The sequence below is a fragment of the Bubalus bubalis genome, chromosome 4 (genome assembly GCF_019923935.1).
Source record: "Bubalus bubalis isolate 160015118507 breed Murrah chromosome 4, NDDB_SH_1, whole genome shotgun sequence".
NCBI lineage: Eukaryota > Metazoa > Chordata > Mammalia > Artiodactyla > Bovidae > Bubalus > Bubalus bubalis.
This window is the reverse complement of record NC_059160.1, coordinates 75,351,704-75,378,751: the sequence shown is the minus strand read 5'-3', so window position 1 is coordinate 75,378,751 and position 27,048 is coordinate 75,351,704. Positions and strand designations below refer to the sequence as shown.

The 27,048-nt window shown below is 41.3% G+C and overlaps 1 protein-coding gene across 4 annotated transcripts; it reads right to left on the bottom strand.

The window, feature by feature from the left end:
• Nucleotides 1–2,455: 2,455 nt before the first annotated feature.
• Nucleotides 2,456–27,048, bottom strand: SLC35E3 (solute carrier family 35 member E3). Of its 4 annotated transcripts, XM_044941597.1 has the most exons (6): nt 26,394–27,048; nt 25,461–25,571; nt 21,421–21,579; nt 16,308–16,417; nt 15,316–15,440; nt 11,883–12,147 (listed from the first exon to the last, which is right to left on the bottom strand). In XM_044941597.1, exons 1-6 carry the CDS (start codon nt 26,793–26,795, stop codon nt 12,107–12,109), a joined length of 948 nt encoding a protein of 315 aa, XP_044797532.1. In that variant the 5' UTR covers nt 26,796–27,048; the 3' UTR covers nt 11,883–12,106. The 4 variants fall into 4 exon arrangements, with proteins under 4 accessions (XP_044797533.1, XP_006043018.1, XP_044797532.1 ...); XM_006042956.4 differs by lacking the exons at nt 11,883–12,147; nt 15,316–15,440 and adding an exon at nt 9,420–11,860 and having other exon boundaries at nt 16,335–16,417; nt 26,394–27,045; XM_044941596.1 differs by lacking the exon at nt 11,883–12,147 and having other exon boundaries at nt 14,057–15,440.

Here is a 27,048-nt window from a genome sequence, read left to right as displayed (position 1 = left end):
AAGTAATGCTCAAAATTCTCCAAGCCAGGCTTCAGCAATATGTGAACTGTGAACTTCCTGAAGTTCAAGCTGGTTTTAGAAAAGGCAGAGGAACCAGAGATCAAATTGCCAACATCGGCTGGATCATGGAAAAAGCAAGAGAGTTCCAGAAAAATATCTATTTCTGCTTTTTTGACTATGCCAAAGCCTTTGACTGTGTGGATCACAATAAACTGTGGAAAATTCTGAAAGAGATCGGAATACCAGACCACCTGATCTGCCTCTTGAAAAATTTGTATGCAGGTCAGGAAGCAACAGTTAGAACTGGACATGGAACAACAGACTGCTTCCAAGTAGGAAAAGGAGTACGTCAAGGCTGTATATTGTCACCCTACTTATTTAACTTAAATGCAGAGTACATCATGAGAAATGCTGGACTGGAAGAAACACAAGCTGGAATCAAGATTGCCGGGAGAAATATCAATAACCTCAGATATGCAGATGACACCACCCTTATGGCAGAAAGTGAAGAGGAACTAAAAAGCTTCTTGATGAAAGTGAAAGTGGAGAGTGAAAAAGTTGGCTTAAAGCTCAACATTCAGAAAATGAAGATCATGGCATCTGGTCCCATCACTTCATGGGAAATAGATGGGGAAACAGTGGAAACAGTGTCAGACTTTTATTTTTGGGGGCTCCAAAATCACTGCAGATGGTGACTGAAGCCATGAAATTAAAAGACGATTACTCCTTGGAAGGAAAGTTATGACCAACCTAGATAGCATAGTCAAAAGCAGAGACATTACTTTGCCAACAAAGGTCCATCTAGTCAAGGCTATGGTTTTTCCTGCAGTCATGTATGGATGTGAGAGTTGGACTGTGAAGAAGGCTGAGCGCCGAAGAACTGATGCTTTTGAACTGTGGTGTTGGAAAAGACTCTTCAGAGTCCCTTGGACTGCAAGGACATCCAACCAGTCCATTCTGAAGGAGATCAGTCCTGGGTGTTCTTTGGAAGGACTGATGCTAAAGCTGAAACTCCAGTACTTTGGCCACCTCATGCGAAGAGTTGACTCATTGGAAAAGACCCTGATGCTGGGAGGGATTGGGGGCAGGAGGAGAAGGGGACGACAGAGGATGAGATGGCTGGATGGCATTACCAACTCAATGGATATGAGTTTGGGTGAACTCCAGGAGTTGGTGATGGACAGGGAGGCCTGGTGTGCTGCAATTCATGGGGTTGCAAAGAGTCGGACACGACTGAGAGACTGAACTGAACTGAACTGAACTGAAGGACAAAATGAAAACAGGAAAAAAAAATGAAGACATATGGTTTATTCGGATCATTTCATTTTAAAAGGAAAAATAATCTCATATGAGTAGTGAAAAAAATCAAAATTTAGAGTGAATATGAATCTAAAATGGCTCTAAAGACTAAAGTCCTCTTTACAAAAGACATAGTACTGTCTGGTTAAATAAATATGGAGGCTTGCTCATGTGGCATGCCTAGTGTTCATGAGATTTTAGTTAAATAGAAAAATGTGAATTACTATGGTTTGGGTGATGAGCTGTTTTCCAAATTAAAAACAGTATAGCAAAAATAACCTCCAGATATCTATAAATAATTAAATTGGCAATAATTCACCTCCCAATGTGAATTGGGATTTCATGTTAAGTGTAAAGCAGCTTTGATAAATCAAATTAAATCATGTCTTCTAGTATTTTATAAAAATAAATCCATTTAACATTTTGCATACTTTCTAAAAATAGAATATATGAGTAACAAAGTGCATATGAACAAGAAACCAGCTCTCACAAGGACCAAACAAAATCTTTCTCATTAAATTCATCTACTATACTCTCAATATAAGCAAATGAGAAATTATAATTTTAATCTAAAAAAGCACACTCACGGGATTTCAGAGATGGAGGGTCCCTTGGAAATCATTTGGATCCAAGCCCTCATTTTACAAGTGAAGAAACTGAGAACAAGAGTCAAGGGGCTTCCCCACAGCCAAAGGTCACCCTGGTCAAAGGCAGAGTTTGGACTGGGAGCCATGATTCTGAGGTCCAAGCCAGCCCTGCTCCACAGGGACTCACCTGCCCCGAGACTGGTCCTTTTCGTGGCAGGTTTATATCCCCTTTTTTAACTTTAGTGGTAACAGAGATAAGAAAATGCATAACTGATCACCCCTTAGTGGGCTTGAAAGATTGTTTGCAAGTAAGCCAGCAGTTGGCAAAAGTAACTGTTGATTTTATTAGCAGTAACCCACATCTCAAGAATATATTCAATAACCAAAAATAAAACTCCTTTTCAGAGTAAAAGATCATCTCTGTTACAGAAGTATCTTCCAGAGGTACACAGGAATATTTGGTGCTTTGCAATTTTAATCCTGTAATAAAAAAAAGCAAAACCCATTCATGTCAAACAGCATTCAATATTGCCTGCAATAGTAATAGAACTGTCTGTACTCTTGGATCCATATCCTCTCATGCACCGACCACTCAGCCTACTCCAACCTGCTTTTTGCCTCTATCACACCACAGAAACAGCCTCATTAAGGTCCACAATAAACTGTCAATAAACACAATGCTTGTTTTTCTGTGCAGGTCTACCTTGACCTCCCAGCAATACCAAAGAGTGGTCACCTTTGGCCACCCTCTCTCCCATTATAACATCCCTGTTTTCCTCCTACCTCTTTGAACTCTTCCTTTTCATCTTCCTCTGTAGAAATACCTACCACTACCAGTATATGCTGGAGTTCCTCAGGGCTCAGCTGTAGACTTCTTGCATTATACTGTCTTCCAAGGTAAACTCATTCTGGTCTGTGTTTTCATCCTCATCAGGTGTACCCCAGAAACTCCCTGTTTATCTCCACTCCACCACAAAATCTCCTGTCCCAAAGACATACAGATAGCTAACACATGGGAAGATGCTCAACATTGCTAATTATTCAGTTCAGTTGCTCATTCGTGTCTGACTCTTTGCGACCCCATGAATCGCAGCATGCCAGGCCTCCCTGTCCATCACCATCTCCCGGAGTTCACTCAAACTCACATCCATAGAGAAATGCAAATCAAAATGATGAGATATCATCTCACACCTATCAGAATGACTATCATCAAAAAGTCTACAAACAAGTATTGATGAGGATATGAAGAAAAGGGAACTCTGCTGCACTGCTGGTAGGAATGTAAACTGGTGTAGCCACTAAGGAAAACAGGATGGAGGCTCCTCAAAAAACTAAAAAGAGAACTCCCATCAGTTCAGTTCAGTTTAGTCGCTCAGTCGTGTCTCTTTGTGATCCCATGAACTGCAGCACACCAGGCCTCCCTGTCCATCATCAACTCCCGGAGTCCACCCAAACCCATGTCCATCAAGTCAATGATGCCATCCAACCATCTCATCCTGTCGTCCCCTTCTCCTGCCCTCAATCTTTCCCAGATTCAGGGTCTTTTCCAATGAGTCAGCTCTTCGCATCAGGTGGCCAAAGTACTGGAGTTTCAGCTTCAACATCAGTCCTGGATATTTATTGGAAGGACTGATCTCCCAGGACTGATCTCCTTTAGGAGGGACTAGTTGGATGTCCTTGCAGTCCAAGAGACTCTCAAGAGTCTTCTCCAACACCACAGTTCAAAAGCATCAATTCTTCGGTGCTCAGCTTTCTTTATAGTCCAACTCTCACATCCATACATGACTACTGGAAAAACCATAGATTTGACTAGATGGACCTTTGCTGGCAAAGTAATGTCTCTGCTTTTTTAATATGCTATCTAGGTTGGTCGTAACTTTCCTTCCAAGGAGTAAGTGTCTTTTAATTTCATTGCTGCAATTGCCATCTGCAGTGATTTTGAAGCCCAGAAAAATAGGTCAGGGGCGGCAGCCGAGAGAGACTACCCCGCACCCGAGGTTAGGGGCAGTGGCCGAGAGGAGCTACCCTGCCTCTGAGATAGGGAGCAGCAGCTATGCTTTGCTGGAGCACCCGTGAAGAGAGACCCTACGTCCAAGGTAAGAGAAACCCAGGTAAGACGGTAGGAACTGAGAGAGGGGAACAGGGGGCAGACAGACTGAAACTACAGTCATGGACAACTAGCCAATCTGATCACATGGACCACAGCCTTGTCTAACTCAGTGAAACTAAGCCATTGTCATATGGGGCCACCCAAGACAGACAGATCATGGTGGAGACATCTGACAGAATGTGGTCCACTGGAGAAGGGAATGGCAAACCACTTCAGTATTCTTGCCTTGAGAATCGCATGAACAGTATGAAAAGACAAAAAGATAGGACACTGAAAGAGGAACTCCCCTGGTCGGTAGGTGCCCAATATGATACTGGACATCAGTGGAGAAATAACTCCAGAAAGAATGAAGAGACACAACCCAAACAAAAACAATACCCAGTCGTGGATGTGACTGGTGATGGAAGCACAGTCCGATGCTATAAAGAGCAATATTGCATAGGAACCTGGAATGTCAGGCCTATGAATCAAGGGAAATTGGAAGTGGTCAAACAGGAGACGGCAAAAGTGAACATCGACATTTTAGGAATCAGCGAACTAAAATGGATTGGAATGGGTGAATTTAACTCAGATGACCATTATATCTACTACTGTGGGCAAAAATCACCTAGAAGAAATGAAGCAGCCATTATAGTCAACAAAAGAGTCCAAAATGCAGTACTTGGACGCAATTTCAAAAACGACAGAATGATCTCTGTTCGTTTCCGAGGCAAACCATTCAATATCATGGTAATCCAAGTCTATGCTCTGACCAATAATGCCGAAGAAGCTGAAGTTGAACGGTTCTATGAAGACCTACAAGACCTTTTAGAACTAACACCCCAAAAGATACCTTTTCGTTACTGGGGACTGGAATGCAAAAGTAGGAAGTCAAGAAACACCTGGAGTAACTAGCCTTAGTGTATAGCATGAAACAGGGCAAAGTCGCTAATAGAGTTTTGCCAAGAGAACGTACTGGTCATAGCAAACACCCTCTTCCAACAACACAAGAGAAGACTCTACAGATGGACATCACCAGATGGTCAACAATGAAATCAGATTGATTCTATTCTTTGCAGCCAAAGATGGAGAAGCTCTATACAGTCAGCAAAAACAAGACCTGGAGCTGACTGTAGTTCAGATCATGAACTCCTTATTGCAAAATTCAGACTTAAATTGTAGAAAGTAGGAAAATCACTAGACCATTCAGGTATGACCTAAATCAAATCCTTTATGATTATAAACTGGAAGTGACAAATAGATAAAGGGATTAGATCTGACAGACAGAGTGCCTGAAGAACTATGGACATAGGTTCATGACATCCTACAGGAGGCAATGATCAAGACCATCCCCAAGAAAAAAAGAAATGCAAAAAGGCAAAATGGTTATCTGAGGAGGCCTTACAAATAGCTGTGAAGAGAAATGAAAGGCAAAGGAGAAAAAGAAAGATATACCCATTTGAATGCAGAGTTCCAAAAAATAGCAAGGAGAGATAAGAAAGCCTTCCTCAGTGATCAATGAGGAATGAGAAAGACTAGAGATCTCAAGAATACTAGATATACCAAGGGAAAATTTCATGCAAAAATGGGCTCAATAAAGGACAGAAATGGTATGGACCTAACAGAAGCAGAAGATAGTAAGAAGAGGTAGCAAGAATACACAGAACTATGCAAAAAAGATCTTCATGACCCAGATAATCACGATGGTGTGATAACTCACCTAGAGCCATGCATCCTGGAATGCAAATTCAAGTGGGCCTTAGGAAAAACAATGCTAGTGGAGGTGATGGAATTCCAGTTGAGCTATTTCAAATCCTAAAAGATGATGCTGTGAAAGTGCTGCACTCAATATGCCAGCAAATTTCGAAAACTCAGCAGTGGCCACAGTACTGGAAAAGGTCAGTTTTCATTCCAATCCCAAAGAGAGGCAATGCCAAAGAATGCTCAAACTACTGCACAATTGCACTCATCTCACACGCTAGCAAAGTAATGCTCAAAATTCTCTTAGCCAGGCTTCAACAGTACATGAACCGTGAACTGTTCAAGCTGGTTTTAGAAAAGGCAGAGGAACCAGATATCAAATTGCCAACATCCACTGGATCATCGAAAAAGCAAGAGAGTTCCAGAAAAACATCTACTTCTGCTTTATTGACTAAGCCAAAGCCTTTGACTGTGTGGATCACAGCAAACTGTGAAAAATTCTTAAAGACACGGGAATACCAGACCACCTGTCCTGCTTCCTGAGAAATCTGTATGCAGGTCAGGAAGCAACAGGGAGAACTGGACATAGAACAACAGGCTGGTTCCAAATTGGGAAAGGAGTACGTCAAGGCTGTATATATACTGTCACTCTGCTTATTTAACTTATATGCAGAGTACATGATGTGAAACGCTGGGCTGGATGAACCACAAGCTGGAAACAAGATTGCCAGGAGAAATATGAAAAACCTCAGATATGCAGATGACACCACACTTATGGCAGAAAGTGAAAAAGAACTAAGGAGCCTCTTGATGAAAATGAAAGAGGAGAGTGAAAAAGTTGGCTTAAAGCTCAACATTCAAAAAACTAAGATCATGGCATCTGGTCCCATCACTTCATAGCAAATAGATGGGAAACAGTGGAAACAGTGACAGTCTTTATTTTGGGGGGCTTTTGAACTGTGGTGTTGAAGAAGACTCTTGAGAGTCCCTTGGACTGCAAGGAGATCCAACCAGTCCATCTTAAAGGAAATCAGTCCTGAATATTCATTGGAAGGACTGATGTGGAAGCTGAAATTCCAATATTTTGGCTACCTGATGCAAAGAACTGACTCATTTGAAAAGACTCTGATGCTGGGAAAGATTGAAGGTGAGAGGAGAAGGGGACGACAGAGGATGAGATGGCTGGATGGCATCACTGACTCGATGGACGTGAGTCTGAGTGAACTCCGGGAGTTGGTGATGGACAGGGAGGCCTGGCGTGCTGCAGTCCATGGGGTCGCAAAGAGCTGGACACGATTGACAGACTGAAGTGAACACCTGAAATTAATATTGTAAATCAGTTACACATCAATTAAAAAAAAAAAAAGACTCCTGACTTCTAGACCTATATATCTGGTTACTTAATAACTTTAACTGGATTTCTCAAAGACACTTCAAAGTCGAGATAGCTATGTGTGAGTTCAGTCTCCACACTCCCCAGCCCAACCTCTTCTCGTGTTTCCTATCTTGAGTGGTACCTTCCTCTTTTAAGCTGCCCAAATCATACACGTGTGATTCCTGACTTCATCCCTTCTCATGCTCTCCATTTCCAATCTATCTCAAGCTCACTTGATCCCATCTATAAAATCCTTTTGCTCTACCCATTTGTGTCATCTCACCACCACCTCTCCAAGCGATCACATCTCACTACAGCTGTCTCCTCTCCTGGCCTCTCTCTGGTTCGCTTTCATGTATTTCAAAACAAAGGTGCTGACTGTGGCAATGCTCAGAACACTCCGTCTTGCTCGTACTCGATTCCTAACCTGTCTATGAGCTGTTCTGTGGTCCAAGGGCTGGCCTTCCTTTCCAATTCTGTGTCATACCACACCTCCCCTAAATGTAGTTCCTACATTCCATCCTTTTTGCAGTTTAAAACTCATCACAAATTCCTCCATAGGGCCTTTGCATGCACTATTCCCTTTTACCAGAATGCAATCCCCCCTCTCTTTACTCAGCTCCTTCTTTGCTCAGCTAACTTCTACATGGCCATCAAATTTCAGCTCAGTTTTCCTCTCCTCATGGACACCTTTGCTGACAGCCAATCCTGGGACAGTGGAAACAGTGTCAGACTTTGTTTTTTGGGGCTCCAAAATCACTGCAGATGGTGACTGAAGCCATGAAATTAAAAGACGATTACTCCTTGGAAGGAAAGCTATGACCAACCTAGATAGCATATTCAAAAGCAGAGACATTACTTTGCCAACAAAGGTCCATCTAGTCAAGGCTATGGTTTTTCCAGTAGTGATGTATGGATGTGAGAGTTGGACTGTGAAGAAAGCTGAGCGCCGAAGAATTGATGCTTTTGAACTGTGGTGTTGGAGAAGACTCTTGAGAGTCCCTTGGACTGCAAGGACATCCAACCAGTCCATTCTGAAGGAGTTCAGTCCTGGGTGTTCTTTGGAAGGACTGATGCTAAAGCTGAAACTCCAGTACTTTGGCCACCTCATGCAAAGAGTTGACTCATTGGAAAAGACTCTGATGTTGGGAGGGATTGGGGCAGGAGGAGAAGGGGACAACAGAGGATGAGATGGCTGGATGGCATCACTGACTCGATGGACATGGGTCTGAGTGAACTCCGGGAGTTGGTGATGGACAGGGAGGCCTGGCGTGCTGCAGTTCATGGGGTCGCAAAGAGTAGGACACGACTGAGCGACTGAACTGAACTGAACTGAATCCTGGACCAGACTGTTTTGTTACATGCTCCAGAGAACCATGTGCCTTCTACTATTTGAGTCTGAAATAAAACACTTTAATTAATTTCTACCTTTTCTGCTGGAGTAATGTTTAATATCACAGGGAACACAGGACTGTCTTTGCACAGTGTGTGGCATAGTACCTGGCACATAATGTAAGTCTTTGTTCAATGAATGAAATGATCATCCTAGTCCTGATGTTAGCAGGTATAATCTAGTTCAAGTTTGCAAACAGAAAGGCAAAACAGAATATATCTAATAAATATGGTCTTCATTCTTTTCTTCAGACCTTCTCCTTTAACCATTCTGCATATTCAGTCACCGAACAACTCATCACCAATGGGGTCAACGTGGAGTGCTCCATTAGTTGCTTATAAATATATTTTTTAGAAAAGATGACTAGTGATTTGAAACTAGAAAGGTTTAAAAAGTATTTTTTAAAATGAACAGAACATTGGCTTCATTTCACAGAGAAGAGGATTTCTTCTTTTATGTGATTTTATTTATAAAAATATTTATTTTTTGACTTATTTGGTTATGTCGGATCTCCCTTGTGGCACACCAACTGTAGTTGTGGTATGCGGGATTAGTAGTGTGGCACAGGCTTAGATGCCTCAAGTCATGTGGGATCTTAGGTCCCTGGCCAGGGATCGAACCCACACTACCTGCACTGAAAGGCAGTTCCATAACCACTGGACCACCAGGGATGTCCCTCCTTTATGTTATTTTAAAAAAGAGATAAGGACTTTCTTTGTTGCTGCTGTTTAGTCCCTAAATCATGTCCAACTCTTTGCAACCCCATGAACTGCAGCGAGCCAGACCTCCCTGTCCTTCACCAACTCCCTGAGTTTGCTCAGACTCATGTCCATTGAGTCAGTGATGCCAGCCAAGCATCTCATCCTCTGTCGTCCCTTAGGTGATGCAAATTCGGGAGCTGGACAGGCCAGCGTCACTCCTGCATACACATAGATGCCATCCTTCCTCTACTGGTTCTAACATGCAACTTCAAAGTAAAAACATCAGTTTCTCTTTATTTATAACAGGTAAAAACTGCAGTACAGTCATCTAACATACAACAAAAAAACAAGTGTAATTATATCCTTAACAAAAGGACAGCCAGCATGTTTTCTTCCATAGCACAGAATTACTACTGGTTTGTCTCCACGGTTGGTCCTCATCATCTGGTACATTTTCCCCCCAGGAATTTCCTTTTCAAAGGAAGACGGTCTTCAGGGCAAAAAATGTTTATCAGACTCTAGTTCCAGTAGTATATACTTTATTCACTTATAGATCCATAACCACCCCACCCCACGCTATCCTGCTCCAGCCTTCCTTGAATTCCTATTGACATCAGTCATTTATTACAACTCTCCCCCAACATTTATTATAACCCCCCCCAAGTTGAATTTACAGTTAAGAAGAATCTGTAAATGGCACAAATCGACTCAGCTGTTAGTGCACAGAAGTCAAATGATCCTCTCAAATACTGAAGTACTTTTCTCCAGCTTTTGGTAAACAATTATATGTTCATTTAAAACACAGAGAACATTCTTTAGACAAACATAACTCCTGAAGCTCATCTAGCAAGACAAATCGCTTTGTATTTCTTAGCACAATAAAATGTATCTTTGGAAACTGAGAAGAACCAAAATTATTTAAAACAATAACAGAACACCACACATAAAAATCACACAACAGATTGACTGATCCATTGAAATTGTCAAAATCGATTTTTAGTGAGGCTCTGCATTTCAAATAGGCCAGGAAAAAAAAAAAAGGTCCTAAAAGGTGTATTTTACACATGTGACGTTTCATCCTCCAAAGAGCTGTTTTTCTCACTTGAAGTTTCTAAATAACATTTAGAAAAAGAAATATTATAAGAGAGATTATCCAGCTCAGTCAATTTATTGTCAGAGGTTATCCACAACTGCTTTGAATTTTCAAATGTCAAGAGTGGGAAGCCAGTAATAGATTTGGCAGTTCAATATGTGACACTATTATATTTTTAAGTAAAATCATGCATTTCCCCTAGAATTTATTTATTATCCCTTTTAAAAAATTCATGGAACTTGTTAAATATTGACTATTTCTCTACTTCTCTTTCAAATCTTTCCTCATATCTTCACCAAGTTTCTGCTTAATCTCTGATAACATCTACCTTGACTTGCTGCTCAAGAATTTTCCTTAGCCCACTTAGAAAGGCTGACACAATTCACTCCAAACCCTTCAGTGTCAAAGAGAGCGCCACAGATACCTCACATGTGGGCGTGGGAGAGTGATGGCTAGGAGGTAGTCTTAAGCAATTATCAACATGAATTGCTCAAAGAAGCCAGGAGAACAGTCACGAGGATAAGAAGAAACCTACTCAACTTCTCCTGTAGTCTTTTCTTTATTTAAACATGGAGCTCTTTTATTTTTTAACTTCATGTGTAGTTTCTAGAGCTCACTGAGAGCTCACCAAGAGAACATCCATAGAAACTGTAGTTTTTTTGATAACATTAACTTCTTACATCCACTTTCTACTAGAGGAATAATACTTTTAGAACTGGTTTTTGCCTTATGATCTCCTTTACTGCACTTTGCTTTCTAACAATCATATGTCATTTCTGTAAATGAAAAAAGCAAGAAGTTATACTAAAACAACTAAAATAGAAACGCTAGCCTTAAATTCTGACTTGAATACTTTGGCTTCAATTATAACAGAACTCGTATTGGGGACCACCTATGAGCAAGTCAAGGAATCCTATGTGTCTTTCCTTAAAAGCCATTACACATTTGTGGTACAGTGATCTGAATTTCTTTGTCACCATTATAAAACTTTAATTTCATGTACTTCATTTGATATAACCAAACCATCCTATATACTTCATAGAATTACCTTTGAAAGGAAGCATGAGCCATGCTTTAGAGGATAAAGTTTTTCTTAAAAGGTACTCTAAAAGAGAAAGTTATATTTATTTTACTTTTTAATTAATTTTATTATTATTATTTTTTGGTCATGCCACACAGCTTGCGGGATCTTAGCTCCCTGACCAGGGATTGAGCCTGTACCCTTGGCAGTGGAAGTATGGCATCTCAACCACCAGACCACCAGAAAATTCCCAAGTAAGTCATATTTATGAATAAAATTTCCTTTGCATGACTTTTTGTAAACGATCATTTAATGAATTTTGCAACATAATTTTCATTTATTCTTTGAAAGTAACTTGCCCACCTAATACTTTTTCTGTTATCTTCAGGTGACTTTTTCTCTACAAAAACCTAATTAAGGACGTTGCACCAATTTACTCTTACTTCCTTCTTGTTCACTGAGTTTAAAATGGGTATAGGCAAGAATGCCAAATAATGTACATAACATGCCAAGACCCTGATTAATTGACAATGGATCCTTGAATAAAACATATCCTCCAAATAAAGTAATGCAGAACTTGAAGTGTCCAAACATGTTATAGCTGAGGTTTATAGATAAGGATAAAAAAGAATAACAAGCTAGATGTTTTATATTCTCTCTCCTCACACACACACACACACACACACACACACACAAAGCAAAGGCTTCCAATGGCTGGAGAGAAGTACATGAAACACAGACTGAAGAGCAGCTCCCAAGTCTAAAGAACAGGAACTTCAGTGAAGTCCTGGGTGATCCTAGTTTCTTTGGGTAGCTTTTAGTAATTAATCAGTGACAGGAGACTCCTTCAACTCTCCCTGCTGACCTCCCCAAAGAAGAGAGAAGGGGCTGCAATACAAAGTTGGGAAAGGGATTCAGAACAAGGTACAGAGAAGCTCTTTTGTAGAGCAATTTGTGATGCTGTTTTATGGAGCCATTTCTAAACTTCCCTTGGCAAGTGAGATGAGACGTGTAAGGCGCCAGAGGGCTGACTCAAGGGCAACACAGCCAGTGTGCTTAAGCTTAGGAGGGAATCAGGGACAGGGGAGGGACTAGCACTGAGCACCAGTGACATGCCAGGCACTATGCCAGGTGCATATCTAACACCATTTTATAATATTTAAGCATCGTATTTCCCTTCACTGCAATATCACTCTTCTCGTTTACAACAGTGGAGGCTCGAGGATGTTAAGTAACTTAGATCACAGAATTAGTAAGTGGCAGGGCCAGAGGTCAAACATAGATGGGTCTATTTAACTCTAAAGTCCATGTTTGAGTTGAATTTAGTGCCCGTAACTTGCTGCTGGATTAAGGCAGTTCCAAATCACTGTTCATTTAAAAGGCTAACTAAAGACACAACTGGTACCTTTGCAAATTATTCTTACTGAATTTTAAATCGTTTTTTCTATATGAATTAGTACTTTATTATATTTCAGATGTCTGATACGTACCCATGTACTCTTTCTAATAATACTAGAAAGAGCTACCACTCTGTCCCGGCGTCATTGTGAAGATTAACTAAGCTAATATATGCAAGGCTTCGAGCACCCAGTAAGGTCCCTGTATGTGAGCTATTTACAGCAGTGTTGTGCTGCACTTAGTCGCTCAATCGTGTCTGATTCTTTGTGACCCTATGGACTATAGCCTTCCAGGCTCCTCCATCCATGGGGATTCTCCAGGCAAAAATGGGTTGCCATTTTTTGGGTCTCCCACATTGCGGGAAGATTCTTTACTGTCTGAGTCACCAGGGATGCCCAAGAATACTGGAGTGGGTAGCCTATCCCTTCTCCAGAGGAACTTCCCAATCCAGGAATTGAACCGGGGTCTCCTGCATTGCAGGTGGATTCTACACCAGCTGAGCTACCAGAGAAGCCCATTAACAGCGGTACTTACACCTAATAAACACTGGCCAGGTGCTGGACACATATTCTCTCAGACACTTACAGCAACCTAATCATGTAGGTACCATGACCCCCATTTCATAAATGATGAGAGTGGGACCAGAGATCTCCCACAACTCGCTGAGGCAGCAGCAGAGCTGCAGCTGCATGCCTGGACCTGTCCAACCTCAAAGTCCAGGTTCCCTCCTCTGTTCAGAGCCAAACTAGGCAACCAGGAAGTTCCGTCTGGGCAGGAGAGCACAGGTCAGGTCACCAGAGTACCTGTGCTTGCCTGCCTCAACAGCGGTAATTTTCCTGTGGGACAGAGGACCTTCTCAAGAATGTTAATTATAACCATAATAAAACAGGCTTCATTTTCAATTATGAGCTATCTTCAAGTGCACTGGCTCCCACATGTCAGCATTTCCTTACTCCTCAGCCTTTCTTTTAAGTGGTCAAGGTCTGTTAAAGATAATTATATGAGAGGAAAGGCAAATTTAAAGAAATTCTTCAGTGAATCCTTTTGTAAATTAGGGGAAAAAAAAAAAAAAAAAAACAGGAGCAAGCTATATTCAACATCTCCAACTCCTCAAATTCTGCACTTTCTTCCAGTCGGCTTCTACATGGACACTCTGAAGTTCTTGTCAAAATCATCAGTGCCTCCACCTCACCAAGCCCCTTCCTCAATTACCTGAACCTGACCTGGCAGCAGCCTTGGACACAGCTGACTCCCCTCCTCCTCACTTGGTTTCTACACCCTCTCCTCCTTCCTCCCACCTCGACTGCTCCTTCATGGCCCCTTCCGCCTGGCTCCTGTCATCTCTGCAAACTCTAAACACTGAAGTGACCCAGGACTTGGTCTTTAGACACCATTTTCCCCTCTTCCTGTGTGCTTAAGTAATGTCAGCCAGACTCACTGCTTCAAACCACGTCTATACACCACCAACTCTCTCCAGAATACCTCCAGCCAAGACCTCGATCTTGAACTCTCAGACTTGTTTCACCCCAAACTGAGTACCTGGTCTTCCTCCCCACCTCCACACCTTCTTCGGGCTGTCCTATTTCAGTCCACGGCAACTGTACTCCACCAGGGGCTCAGGCTCAAAGCTGGGTGAGTCAACCTTCTTTCCTCTCTCATTCTCCACATCCAATCTGCCTGCAAAACCTGCTGACTCTATTTGGAAATATATTCAGAGTCCAATCACTTCTCACTGCGTCCACTGTGACTCTCCTGGTACCAAACCAGTGTAGTTTCTAAATTAGCATACTGCAGTAGCAGCAGATGGCTTCCCTTCATCTCTTGCCCCTTTCAATGCAGTAGTTCTCAACTGGGAGTGATTCTGTCACCTGGGCAAGGATGTTTTTGGTTTTCATAATTGGGAAAAAGGGTGCTACTGGTATCTGGTGAGTGGAGGCCAGAAATGCTGCTAAACATCCTCCAATGGACAGGACAGGCCTCTGCAACAAAGAACTGTCTGGATCAAAAGGTCAGTAGCACTGAGGTTGAAAATCCTTGCCTTGCCTGTTCTCAACACAATAGCCCAGAGGGATCCTACTAAAACAGACATAAAATCGTGTCCTGTCCCTGCTCAACGGCTTCACATCTCATGTAAAAGCTCTGCTCAGTTTGACCCCCTATTACTCTGAGTTCTCCTAAAGCCACCCTGTGTTCCCCCTGCTCCAGCCACACAGGTTTCTTGTTCCTTCCAGTCTCTCGCCTGCTGTTCCCTCTGCCTGGCAATGCTATCCATCCCACTCTGCGTGGAGCAACCTCACTTCCTTCAGGTCTTTACTCAAAAGTATCTGTTTTGCTGAGGCCTTCCTGTCTACCTTCCATAAAACTTCACCCTGTCCCCAATATTTCACAACCCCTTCCCTGCTTCATCTTTTTCTCCTTATCACTTTACACTATAACACTGCATATGCACATTTCGTTTCTTATTTATAGCCTTTCTCCCCAGAACTTAAGCCTGTGAGAGCAGAGATTTTTGTCTCTTTGGTTCACCACTGTATCTTCAATGCCTGACATACAGTAGATACTCAGTATGTGAATATTTACTAAGTCAAGAAATGGTTTACAGTGGGCGTTTAGTTAATATTTGTTGAATGAATGAATGGATGTTCTTAGGGCACATACTTGGATGCCTTGATCTGGCAGCATAAGTCCTGGCTAGACCACCCAAGTTCAAACCTGGACACCACACTTCTCGGCGGGTGACTCCAAGTGAGTTATTCAACCCCTCCGCACCTCCACTTCCTCTTCTGCAGAGCAAAGACAGAATTTACTTCATTGAGCTACTATAAAAACTAAATGTTAATACACAGAAGGTGTTTCAAACACTGCCTGGCACAAAAGAAACATTTAGTTAAGTGTTGCTTTTGTTTTTAATTTTTTTTTTTTTAAGTTTATTTATTTATTTATGCCAGGTCTTAGTTTTGGCATGTGGAATATGGTTCCCTGACCAGGAATCAAACCTGGGCCCCTTGCATTGGGAGCCCAGAGTCTTAGCCACTGGACCACCAGGGAAGTCCCTGTTTTTTTTTAATTATTACTATTAGAACTGTTGTTATTTATTGATAGCTGTCAAATACGCTGCTTTTATACTTTGTGGACAGCTCAGTGTTCACTCATTACAGATGAAATGCTAAAAATGGGCAGCTGAGTTTGATTAAGATCTTCAAGTCATGACTTCACTTCTTGATGTGAAGTAATATTGAGAAAAGCAGGCACACCCAGCCAGACAAGTACAAAAATAAACTCACAAGTCAGAGTGACTAGTCTGAAATTACTGTTACTTAGATTAACCACTCCTTTGTATTATTATCAAACTATCAATAACTGAAAAGTGATGGGAAACCTAAGTATTACCTCAGTATTCACTCAACAAATGTTTATGTGCAAGGAGTGGTGCTCTGCATTAATTCTGATACGGGAAAAGCTCACTTAAGAAAATTCAAAAGCATTTATGATACAGAAAGCTAACCCATCTCCCCAGTTGACAGTTTGTTAAATCTCCATAAAGACTAAAAATAACCCAATCTACTCAATTTAGGCCATGCAATAGTAAGTGTGAGACTCAGATAAAGAAATCAATGTGACAGAGTTTTGGAGAATATAAAAGACTATACATTTGAGAATTGTTAGGAAAAGGATACGTGACTGGTGAAGTGTTCCCAATGATCCAATAAATCGACAAGTTCACCATGAAAGCTATGACTCCAGAGAGCAGGACCATCAGCTACAAATAAACCAAAAGAATCATTAATGAAAAGCAGCTGCAATCATTACAATCATCAAGTGAAAATATACTTCATCAGGAACTTCCATCAATCATTAAAAACAAGACGTTTTTTTCGGCTGCACCGCAGTGCCTTGTGGGATCCTAGTTCCCCAATCAGGGTACCAAAACTGGAACCCCCTGCAGTGGAAGCGTGGAGTCCAAACCACTGGACTGCCAGGGAATTTCCCAAAATAAGGTTTTTAAAAAGAGATAATCAAGTTCGGAGAAAGCAAGAACTGAGGGTAAAAAAGCAGAATGAGTAGTATTTGAAACTGTAATTTTGTCTACAGAATCCAATGGAAAATCCTTCAACAATATGCTGACTCTGAATATAAATTTCCAGGTTAGTTTTTCTTATCTATTCAGTGAAAAATTATTTTGTAATAATTTCTTATTATAAAAGTAATATATATTCATTATGGAAAAATTAGAAAATAAAGATGAACAAAAAGAACATAAGGAATTTTTTTCCTTTTACTTTTACCAAGATGTAATTGACACACAGCACTGTGTAAGTTTCAGGTGTACAGCATCATGATTTGACCTACACACATTACAAAATAGGATTCCCTTGTAGCTCAGTCGGTAAAGAATCTGCCTGCCATACAAGAGACCCATGTTCGATTCCTGGGTGGGAAGGATACCCTGGAGAAGAAAATGGCAACCCACTCCAGTATTCTTGCCCGGAGAATCCATGGACAGAGGAGCCTGGCAGGTTACAGTCCATGGGGTTGCAACTGTCGGACACGACTGAGCAACTAAACCATAAACCAACCAACCATTATGGAATGGTTACCACAGCAAGAATAGAGAACATCTACCATCCCCACATATACAAAATTAAACATATAGGAAAAAGTATTTTTCCCTGTGAAGAGAACTCATAAGGAATTCTTATAATCCCAACCACTCAGCACAGTTAATACACTGGCATATATCCTTTCACACCTTTTTTCCTTTGAATTGCTCATTTTATTCTTATTTAAATTCAATCAGTAGGCATTCATTCGATATCCACAAAACTAGGCCAGGCCTTATAAGGAGCACAATGGGTTCTTGCCCTCAAAGATTTCAGAAACCACTCAAGGACATCATAAAAATCTTTATAATATAATCACAGCTTATACTTACATAGTGCTGACTAAGCAACAAGAATTGTTCTAAATATATTACATGTACTAATTCGTTTAATTGTTGCAAACAGCCATGAGAGAATAAAATATTTTCCCTTTTTACAGACAAGAAAACAGCACAAAGAGGTCAAGTAACTTGCCTAAGACACACAGTGTCTTAGTAAGTGGAAGGGCCAAGATCTAAACTCAGGGCAGTCTGCTTCTGGAGTCTCTGCTCCTAACTGGCTCTGCTCTGCTACCTCTTAACCAAATGAAGCTTCCCCAGTGGCTCAGCAGTAAAGAATCTGCCTGCAATGCAGGAGGCTTGCACGAGATGTGGGTTCAATCCCTGGATCAGGAAGAGTCCCTGGAGAAGGAAATGACAACACGCTCCAGTATTCTTGCCTGAAAATTCCCACGGACAGTCCATGGTGTCAGAAAGAGTCAGACACAACTGAGCGACGAAACAGCAGTGCGATACAAGACGCACAGCTCAGGCAAGAAGAGAAAATTAGTCTTGAGCTCTAACCTCATTAATAGGCAAACAGGCAATAGATTCTATAGGCTTCTCTAGACAGGAGATGTCCTTTTGGGCTGGAATAGCAAGAAAAATCTTTGGATTTCAATGCATGTTTAGATTAGAAAAAGAAATAACAGGGGCAGGAAACAGTATGGGTCAAAGCAGAGGAACGAAAGCCGAGGTGTGTGCATGGGACATGAGTAAACCTGCTCGGCTGAGGATGGGAGACAGCGGGCTGTCCCACTGTACACATGCATGACATTCTGTCCACACATATCCCGCAATTTCATGTTAAAAGTCAGGAAACAAGTCAGAGAGAGAGAAATATCATACGATATTGCTGATATGCGGAATCTTTAAAAAAAAAAAGATACAAATGAACTTTTCTATAAAACAGAAAGACTCACAGACTTAGAGAACAAACTCATGGTTACCAGGGGTGAAAGGTGGGGAGGAAGGATAGCGAGGGAGTTTGGGATGGACATGTACCCACTGCTATATTGAAGATGGACAGCCAACAGGGATTTACTGTAGAGCACAGAGAATTCTGCTTAATATTCTATAACCACTAATTGGGAAAAGAATTTGAAAAACAACAGATACATGTATATGTATAACTGAATCGCTCTGTTATATACCTGAAAACAACATAACACTGTTAATCAACTATATGCCAATATAAAATAAAAAATTTAAAAAAGGTTATAAAACCATTATCTACTGCTGAAATAGAATTCAGAGAAAATATCAGTTACAATCTGAATTATTACAGAGTTTAAATTCCAAAGATAACATGTCATATTTGAAGACTCTTTCTGTCCCATATGGGTTTTCTCAGTTTTTAAATCAGTACAGTAGTAACTAGACCAGGGGAGTTGGATTCACAATCTTTTAATTAGAAACAGTAATGCCTTACTTTCTTATTTTAAACAAGTGAGGCCCACTAAATTTTTAACTAAGAGAAATTTGCCCCTTAAAGATTTTAAAAATTGTTTCTAGGAATGTATCATTGTTAATTTTACAGAGTTTGCAGTATGTCACAAGCCTATTTCTTGATGACCTTCACATCATTAAAAACACAATTACACTTTGAGACAATGATGCCCTCTAGAGACAAGAAGAAATGAAGGTGATTCTCCCTTTTCAGTGGTCTCAGACTGCTGTGCTCTGTTTCTTTGACCTTTTTTTATGGTCTTTCTGCTGAGGTCCTCATTTTTAAATGTCAGAGGACCAGTCACATAAAGCCTCTCCCCTCCTAGTCTAAGGTGCCCAAACTACAGTGGTTTGATAAATTACCACCACCAACAAAACAGACATGCCCATGCCCTGTGTTAAATGTATGGGAAGCAGAAGTTCCTTTCCTAAGTAGGGGGACTATACTTTCTAACTTTATTAAAACAATGTCCCCAAAGTACAGACCCCTTTGATCTGGCAATTCCATTCTAAGACTCTATTTCACAGAATAAAAAGTCCCAGTTCGTAAGGCCACATGTACAAGGCTGTTTATGCAATACTGTTTATGGTAGTTAAGAACTGCAACTATTATACAGCCATCAAGAGAATGATGTGAAGATATTTTTATGAGACACTGTTAATTGAGAAAAGCAAGATACAGAAAATCATAAGTCCCTGCTAACACAGCAGGGTCCCAATAAAGCCTTGCTTGAATTTCTAAAAAAAAGAAAATCTGTGTAATATGATCCCACTTTTGTAAAAGAAACAAGTGTATAATTTAAGTATACATATGTGTATGTATGCTTGGGCATGTTTATGTGTTTATATGAGGGTATGTACAGCACAGAGAAAAATAGGCAAGAACAAACACTAGAGTGTTAACATGACTTACTTCAAGGAGAAGGAGTTGGGTAATGGGATGATGAAGTGTGTATGGGTAGCGGGGCTGGGGAAAAGGAACCCAGGATAAAAACAGCATAAGTAATATGGTTACATATATATGAAATTAAATATACACACACACGCATGTATCTGTGGATTCAAAAAAATCCATGAAATGATCATTACCAAAGCGGTAAAGGTGATTATCCTAGTGTGGCAGGATTCACGGGGACTTTCACTTTATAATTGTATGTATGTTCAAAAATATATACAATACGAACTACTTTTTATTGTGATATTATCACAATAAAATCAACAAAGCTATATTTTAATTATAAAACAATAAATGCCCAAAATATTTGTGGGCTATACAGCCTGGCATCACTGTGGAAGGTGACTGAAGCCATAGTGGAAAAGCCAATATGGTTTTTCCAACAGTCATGAACGGACATGAAAGCTGGACCATAAAGAAGGCTGAGCGCTGAAGAACTGGTGCTTTCAAACTGTGGTGCTGGAGAAGACTCTTGGGAGTCCCTTGGCCAACAAGGAAATCAAACCAGTCAATCCTAAAAGACATTGACCCTGAATATTCATTGGAAGGACTGATGCTGAAGCTAAAGCATCAGTACTTTGGCCACCAGATGATGTGAAAGGCCGACATGATGCTGGGAAAGATTGAAGGCAGGAGGAGAAAGGGGTGACAGGATGAAATGGTTGGATGGCATCACTGACAAGGACATGAGTTTGAGCAAGCTCCAGGAGACAGTGAAGGACAGGGAAGCCTGGCGTGCTGCAGTCCATGGGGTCGCCAAGAGTCAGACACAACTAAGCGACTGGACGACAAATAGGCATGCTCAGCATAGTAACCAGGCATCAGAAGACCTGAATTGTAGTCCTGGTTTTACCACTGACTAGCTGTTGCACCCTAAGCAAGTCCCTTAATCTTTCTCTGCCTCAGTGTCTTCATCCAAAGAATCATCTTTGGGCTTCCCTGGTGGCTCAGTGGTAAAGAATCCACCTGCCAATGTGCAAGAACAGGTTCAATCCTTGGTCCGGGAAGATCCCACATGACTCGGAGCAACCAAGCCCATGCACAGCTACTGAGCCTGTGTTCTAGAGACCGAGAGCCCCAGCTACTGAGCCCACAGGCCGCAACTACTGAAGCCGCCCGCCCCAGAGCCCACCTCCACAAGAAGAGAAGCCACCACAATGAGAAGCCCGCGCACCGCAACTAGAGATCAGCCCCTGCCTGTCACAGCTAGAGAAAAGCCTGCGCATCAACGAAGACCCTGAACAGCCCCAGAATCATTACTAAATAAATAATAAAATTAAATTTTAAAAAAAAGAATAATCTTACCTTGCCTCCCTTAAAGTGTGATTATAAAGATTAAATGTGAGAATGGATCTGAGCTAGCACTCTGAAAACTAAAAATTGCATTAATAATTATTACTGTCTTGTTTCTTAGACACCCACCCAAACAATTAGAACTTACCAAAGCAGAGACTGACCAGGGACCAAATATTCCTCCTTCTGCGAACACTGGCTCAAAGAAGGGCACGGCGACCAGCAACATGGCAGATGACATCGGGGCCTGGTAGTACAGCAGCTGCATCGAGTTTACTTGCAATTCATGCTGTTTGGCTCCTACCCACTGAAATTCAGGAAAGAGAACAAGTTAGGCAGAAAAAAAATAGTGGTACTCAACAAAGAAAAGATGCAACTTTGGCCACAAACACGGGAATGAGGGGCAGGGCTCAGGGAAGAGGAAAGGCCTAAGATTTCAAAGATCAATAATATATATGTATATCTTGTAAGCTCCTTGGATAAAAGGAGTTTTCTATATTCCATGTCTGATCATTGATTTTCTTCTTACTATTAAAGGAGGAAAAAAATCCTCTCTTCCCTCCAGATCCTAGTAAATATGGAAAATCAATGCATAGGTATCAGAGATCTTGGGAAAATTAGGCAGGAATGGATATTTATAAGCAGGAATAAGCAGGCTTTTCTTCATAAGCAGGATAAGCAGGAATACAGATGCACTGTCAGACTTCATTTCTTTCTAAAAATGGCCCCCAAAATGAAGACTGGGAGGCAGGGCGGACTCTTAACTGGAGACGAACAGAAACCTCATTTATCCCAGGTGGCCACCAACGTGTGTGGTCAGAAAGGTATGTGAGGGCTTTTCGTTAACTTCAGAAAACTCACAGTGGCAGAGCAGAAGGAACCTCCCTCCCTATGGCTGACTTTTCTGTGAAAAATCCCCCCTAATAAACTGTAGATAATCACAACCCCTAAAAAGGCTATCCTTAGAACAGACACTCCACAGCCTCAAACCCTTTCAGTTCTCAAAATGCTTCAGAAATATAACTGAAAAAGAGGTTTAAAGAAAGTTTGATAGGACTGTCTGAATATAAGACCTGGCAAGAACAGCCAGGCTTTTTTGAATAACTGCTCCTACATAATTCTTTTTCCTGTAGGTCCGGGTATCCTGTTACATAAATGCTAAGTCTATAGAAATTCACCAAGACAAAAATAGAAGAGCAGGAAATGTGAAGCATTATCCTGCCAGCCTTAATAAGAGTCTGCTGTGAACACGAAGGACAAAGAGTTGATTCTTTTGCTTGGGACACCACAGTGAGTGAAAATGAATGCAGAGGGTGTACGCACAGCCCTGCGTGGCCTCAGCAGCCTCTATGGGCAGCCGCGTGTCTGACACGAGGTAGCAGGCCCAGCTGGAATGGTGGTGACTCTCGGGCCTCCGCTTGCCCTCACTGCAGCACAGCCTGGCTTCTGCTTGTCACCCTTCTCATGAAACTGCTCCCCGACAGGGCACCTTCACCTCCAGCGGCCACACTGATGGACTGCCCTCGGCCCCCTTCCAGCTGGAGCCCTCTGCAGAACCTGCAACTGCTCTTGGAATAACTTGACCTCTGGTTTGTGCTGCTTTCTTACTCACCTCTTCCTTCCCTACTATCTGTAAGGGAGATGTCTGGCTTTCCTCTTTTACCTCCCCAACTTATCTTTTCCTATCCACTGACACCTAGAGCTCTGACCTTCTTCCTTGAGCATCCTTTAAGTCACTCCTTTAACAGCTTACTGATCATTTCACTTAGATCATCTGCAGGAGCTTATTTAAGATTAAGCTGATTACTTTTTTCTCCAAATGAGCTCCTCCTGTGTTGTTCCAATAATTAATGATATAATCTCCTCCAAGGATCAGACTCATTTTCAGTAGGGTCTGCACTCACATTCAGTTGGGTCTTACTAATTCATTCTCCAAAAGCTGTCTGAAGTTTGTTTTTTCCTTTCCATGTCCAGTACCACTGTCCTTGTTCATGTCCTTCCTGTCTTCCCCTTAAACCATGGAGCACTTCCTGACTGCTCTGCCTGTCAACCTGTCTTTCCTCTTATTCATCCTTCACTGCCCCCAGAAGTTTCTATAACACAGGGAATGATCAAGTCACTGCCCTCTCTGAACTCCTGTCCTGGTGTCTGCAAGATAAAGGGCACATTTCCTCCACATGATACTCAAGACTGCCATCTGGTCTCACCCACCCCTCAGCCTTGTCTTTCCACCATGCAACTACAGTCCAGTCTCACCAAAAAGAACCAACTTCTCCAAAAATGCTCTGTATTTTCACACATCATTGCAAAGAAAGACCTCTGCTATATTACTCTGCTAAGCAAATTCCTATGCGTTCTTCAATTTGAACTTTCCCATAAAGCCTTACCTCACCACCACCTCCTTGCAGAACTGTCTCTCTTTCCGTGGTGTTCCTCAGAACTTTCCTCATACCCTGAGCTACACTACCTGTGATCAGCCTTCTCCATGCATTTCTTCGATACAGGATTATAGCTGCTTTTCATCTCTGTATCAGGGCTGAGTATAAAGCAGAAGAAATATCTGCTGAATGGAGGAAAGACTCAATCATCTTTCTACAACTAAATCTAACAGCTCTTAATTCATCTTAACTCTTTCAGCTCTTAACTCATCTCTTAATTCTTTTCAATGCCCTAGTTGTATGAGAAGAAATAACTTGGAAATTATACAAGGATACAATAGGGAAATACAACTTTCCTTAAAAATAATTTTTTGGGGAATATATCTATTCCGTAACCATACCTTTACCATTTACCAATAATCAAAAACTTTGCCCATAACTTAGTCTAGTCTACAATCATTCCTTAGTCAATCTCATTTCAAACATCTACCTGAGAGATACAGAATTCTTTGACTCCAATCTATAGCAATTTTGAAACTTGTCTGAACAAAAATGGTCATATTGGCATGGCCAGTGAGTACCGTGAGTACTGTGAATTGAAGTTATATGTAAAGGATACAAGAAATTCTAACGTTCAACAAATAAAATTTCTCGCTCTAACAAATAATTCATACTGAATCCAAAAAGTCCATTTAACAAAAAAGATAAATAGTATCTAACTAAAAATTTAAACTCATTGAAGTATGCCCAAATGCAGTTTTCTTAAAGCACAAACCTGAGCTTCCTCTGATTTCTCTCTGGAGTAAAAGAATATCTTGGGGCCAAGTGACAAGACTGAGTGGGTGCTCCATCCTTTCATGTCACTGCTCTCTTTTATTTAAACTGCTTCTCTGCCACTAAGAAATTTATTCAACCCCAGAATTTTCACATAACAATGTTTCTGAACTAACCAGTACTAGAAAATGCTAAGGCTGCATTATTAAATTCCTAACATTCATAATAAAAATGCCTTAGTTTACAACTAGTGGATGCTTGTGAACAAAGTAAAATTGATCACACATTTGGCTCTGATTCCCCATGCAGGCATACCCAGAATTTTCAGTCCAAGGTTTTCAGTATAGAGAAAATACTGTTTCACTGTACCCTTTGTCATTCATTATTCTTTTCCCCACTATATAAGAAACAAACAAAAAATACTTGTTGAGGTTTTACGGTAATGAAGTAAATAAATCCATGAACAACTTTTCAGTAAATGCCTCCCACAGGCAAGGCATCAGGCTAGTGCAAGAAGTGAAATACCCATTGCTATAAAATACTGACAGAGACAAATCATTAGAATATATAAGCTGTTAACAGCAGCATATCTTTTGAGGCAAAGATTTTAAAAATCTGAAATTTTCCTTTCCTGTTCAATTTTTTGGATCTGTACTTACTCCTTCATAGTAACATCAAAATTAATGAGTAAATGATAAATACCATAAAACCCATGAACACAATCCTCAAGTAAAAAAGTCTTATTACTCATTTTGTAAGGATTTCCCAAAAAACATTATACCATCACCCGAAACTCAGACTGTAAAGTGTGGGTATTATACACTTACAGACAGGTAGGAGGACACTTGGTGAACACCATACACCCACATTTCTGTCTCCTTTCTTCTCTTCAACTTGAGTCAGACAATTTATGCAATTATCCTTTCTTCCCAACAGTCTATTGTCTCTATACTGTGTTGCCTAAACCTTGGGGCACAGCTTCAAAATTTATGAAATCTGCTAAAAGGCACATAAAGAAAGAAAAAAAATTACCAACCACTTGATAAAGGGATGTAACTAAAACACCAAGAGCAGCAAACACCGTTCCAAGGAAATTAAACTTCACATCGTAATAAGAATTTAGGATTACACCTAAAGTTATAGGAATCTGTAAAGAAAAAGAAGTAGATGTTGTTCAGATTAAAGTTATGAGACATAAAATTAGTATTCCTTTCACAGTGTCTTACACGGTTAACCATAAAAATGCCACTAGGAAACAATGAACCTCTACAAATATTCTTCCATGTGAAAAAAAAAAAGAACTGTTAATCCTACTTCCTCAAAATTGAATAAAATAATTCTATATTTTTGTTCACATTTAATTTTATTTAAAATTCTGGGTAAAATAATGAGTCGATGTATTGCACTTTGCATGAAAATACCACATGCGAGCACATCGGAGTAAATGGACTACAAAACTAGTGTCTAAACAACATATAAACACAAGGGTATAACAAAAAAAGCATTAAGATTTTAAGTTCTGTAAGTTATGAAGTACTAAAATTATTTTAGCCCATCTTTTTTTTATGTAAAGACTATGAAACCTCTGCAGTATGTCAACACAAACATATCCTGAGAGACATTTAACGTTTATCATAAAGTCAGTTTGAGATTTTCCACTTAATCCGATACGGATTTGCATCACTCAATACAGCTTTCTTTCTTACTCAGAAATCACAGCATAAGGATTTCCATCAAACAGTAGTTACTAAAACTCACACAAGTACACTCTACTGTGCTGAAAGCCCAACAGAGCGCCAAGATGGCTTTTTTTCACCTTTCCCAAATAAGCGTGAAGTTCACAAATGACTCGTGTGGATTTTACGATCATGGGAAAGAGGATGGCGCAAGGTTACGCAAACTTCCCGCGGGAGAAAGATGGTCCAGGTGAGTTGTTAGAGGCGCACCTCACCCGCCTGAAGCTACTCACCAGCGTGAGCCGTATTTTGGTGGAGAAGGTTTTCTTGTAGCAGAGGGTCTGGATGACTATGATTACCGGCGTGGTCATGGCCTTGGCCAGCTGATAGGTGCCTATGGTGTTATTCTGCAAAGATAAGTTGGTGAAGACCACGAAGCCACAGAAGCTGAGGGCCAGGAGGAGGAGCTTGGAAGGCGGCAGACTTTTGGGGGCAAAGATGTCCAGCTTCTGACAGACGTACAAGCCCAGCCAAGTGACCACGAAGTGAACCAGGGTCAGGCTCATGTTGGGGAAGCCGTAGTGGACATAGATCCATTTGTTAAGGAATACAATGCAGATGGACACCAGTAGGTTGAGTAGGAGCCCGGCCGCGATGCGCCCGTTGCCCCGTACTCGATCCGCCAGCGATGCCATGACTCTTGCGTAGCCGGGGGCCGTCAGCCTCCGAAAGGGGCGCCGGGCCTGTCTCCGGCTGCCCTCTCCCTCCTCCGCCGCCGCCGCCGCGTTCTCGCAGCCGCCGGCTTCACGATCCGGCTGCGGAGAGACATTCAACCTTCGGGTCCCAGCAGAGTAGCAACCTCAGTAAAGCACACATGCTCTGCCGCCGCCCATTCAGTCTGCGACTACGCGGCAGCACGTCCCGCGCGCCCCGCCCCCTTTCATCCGT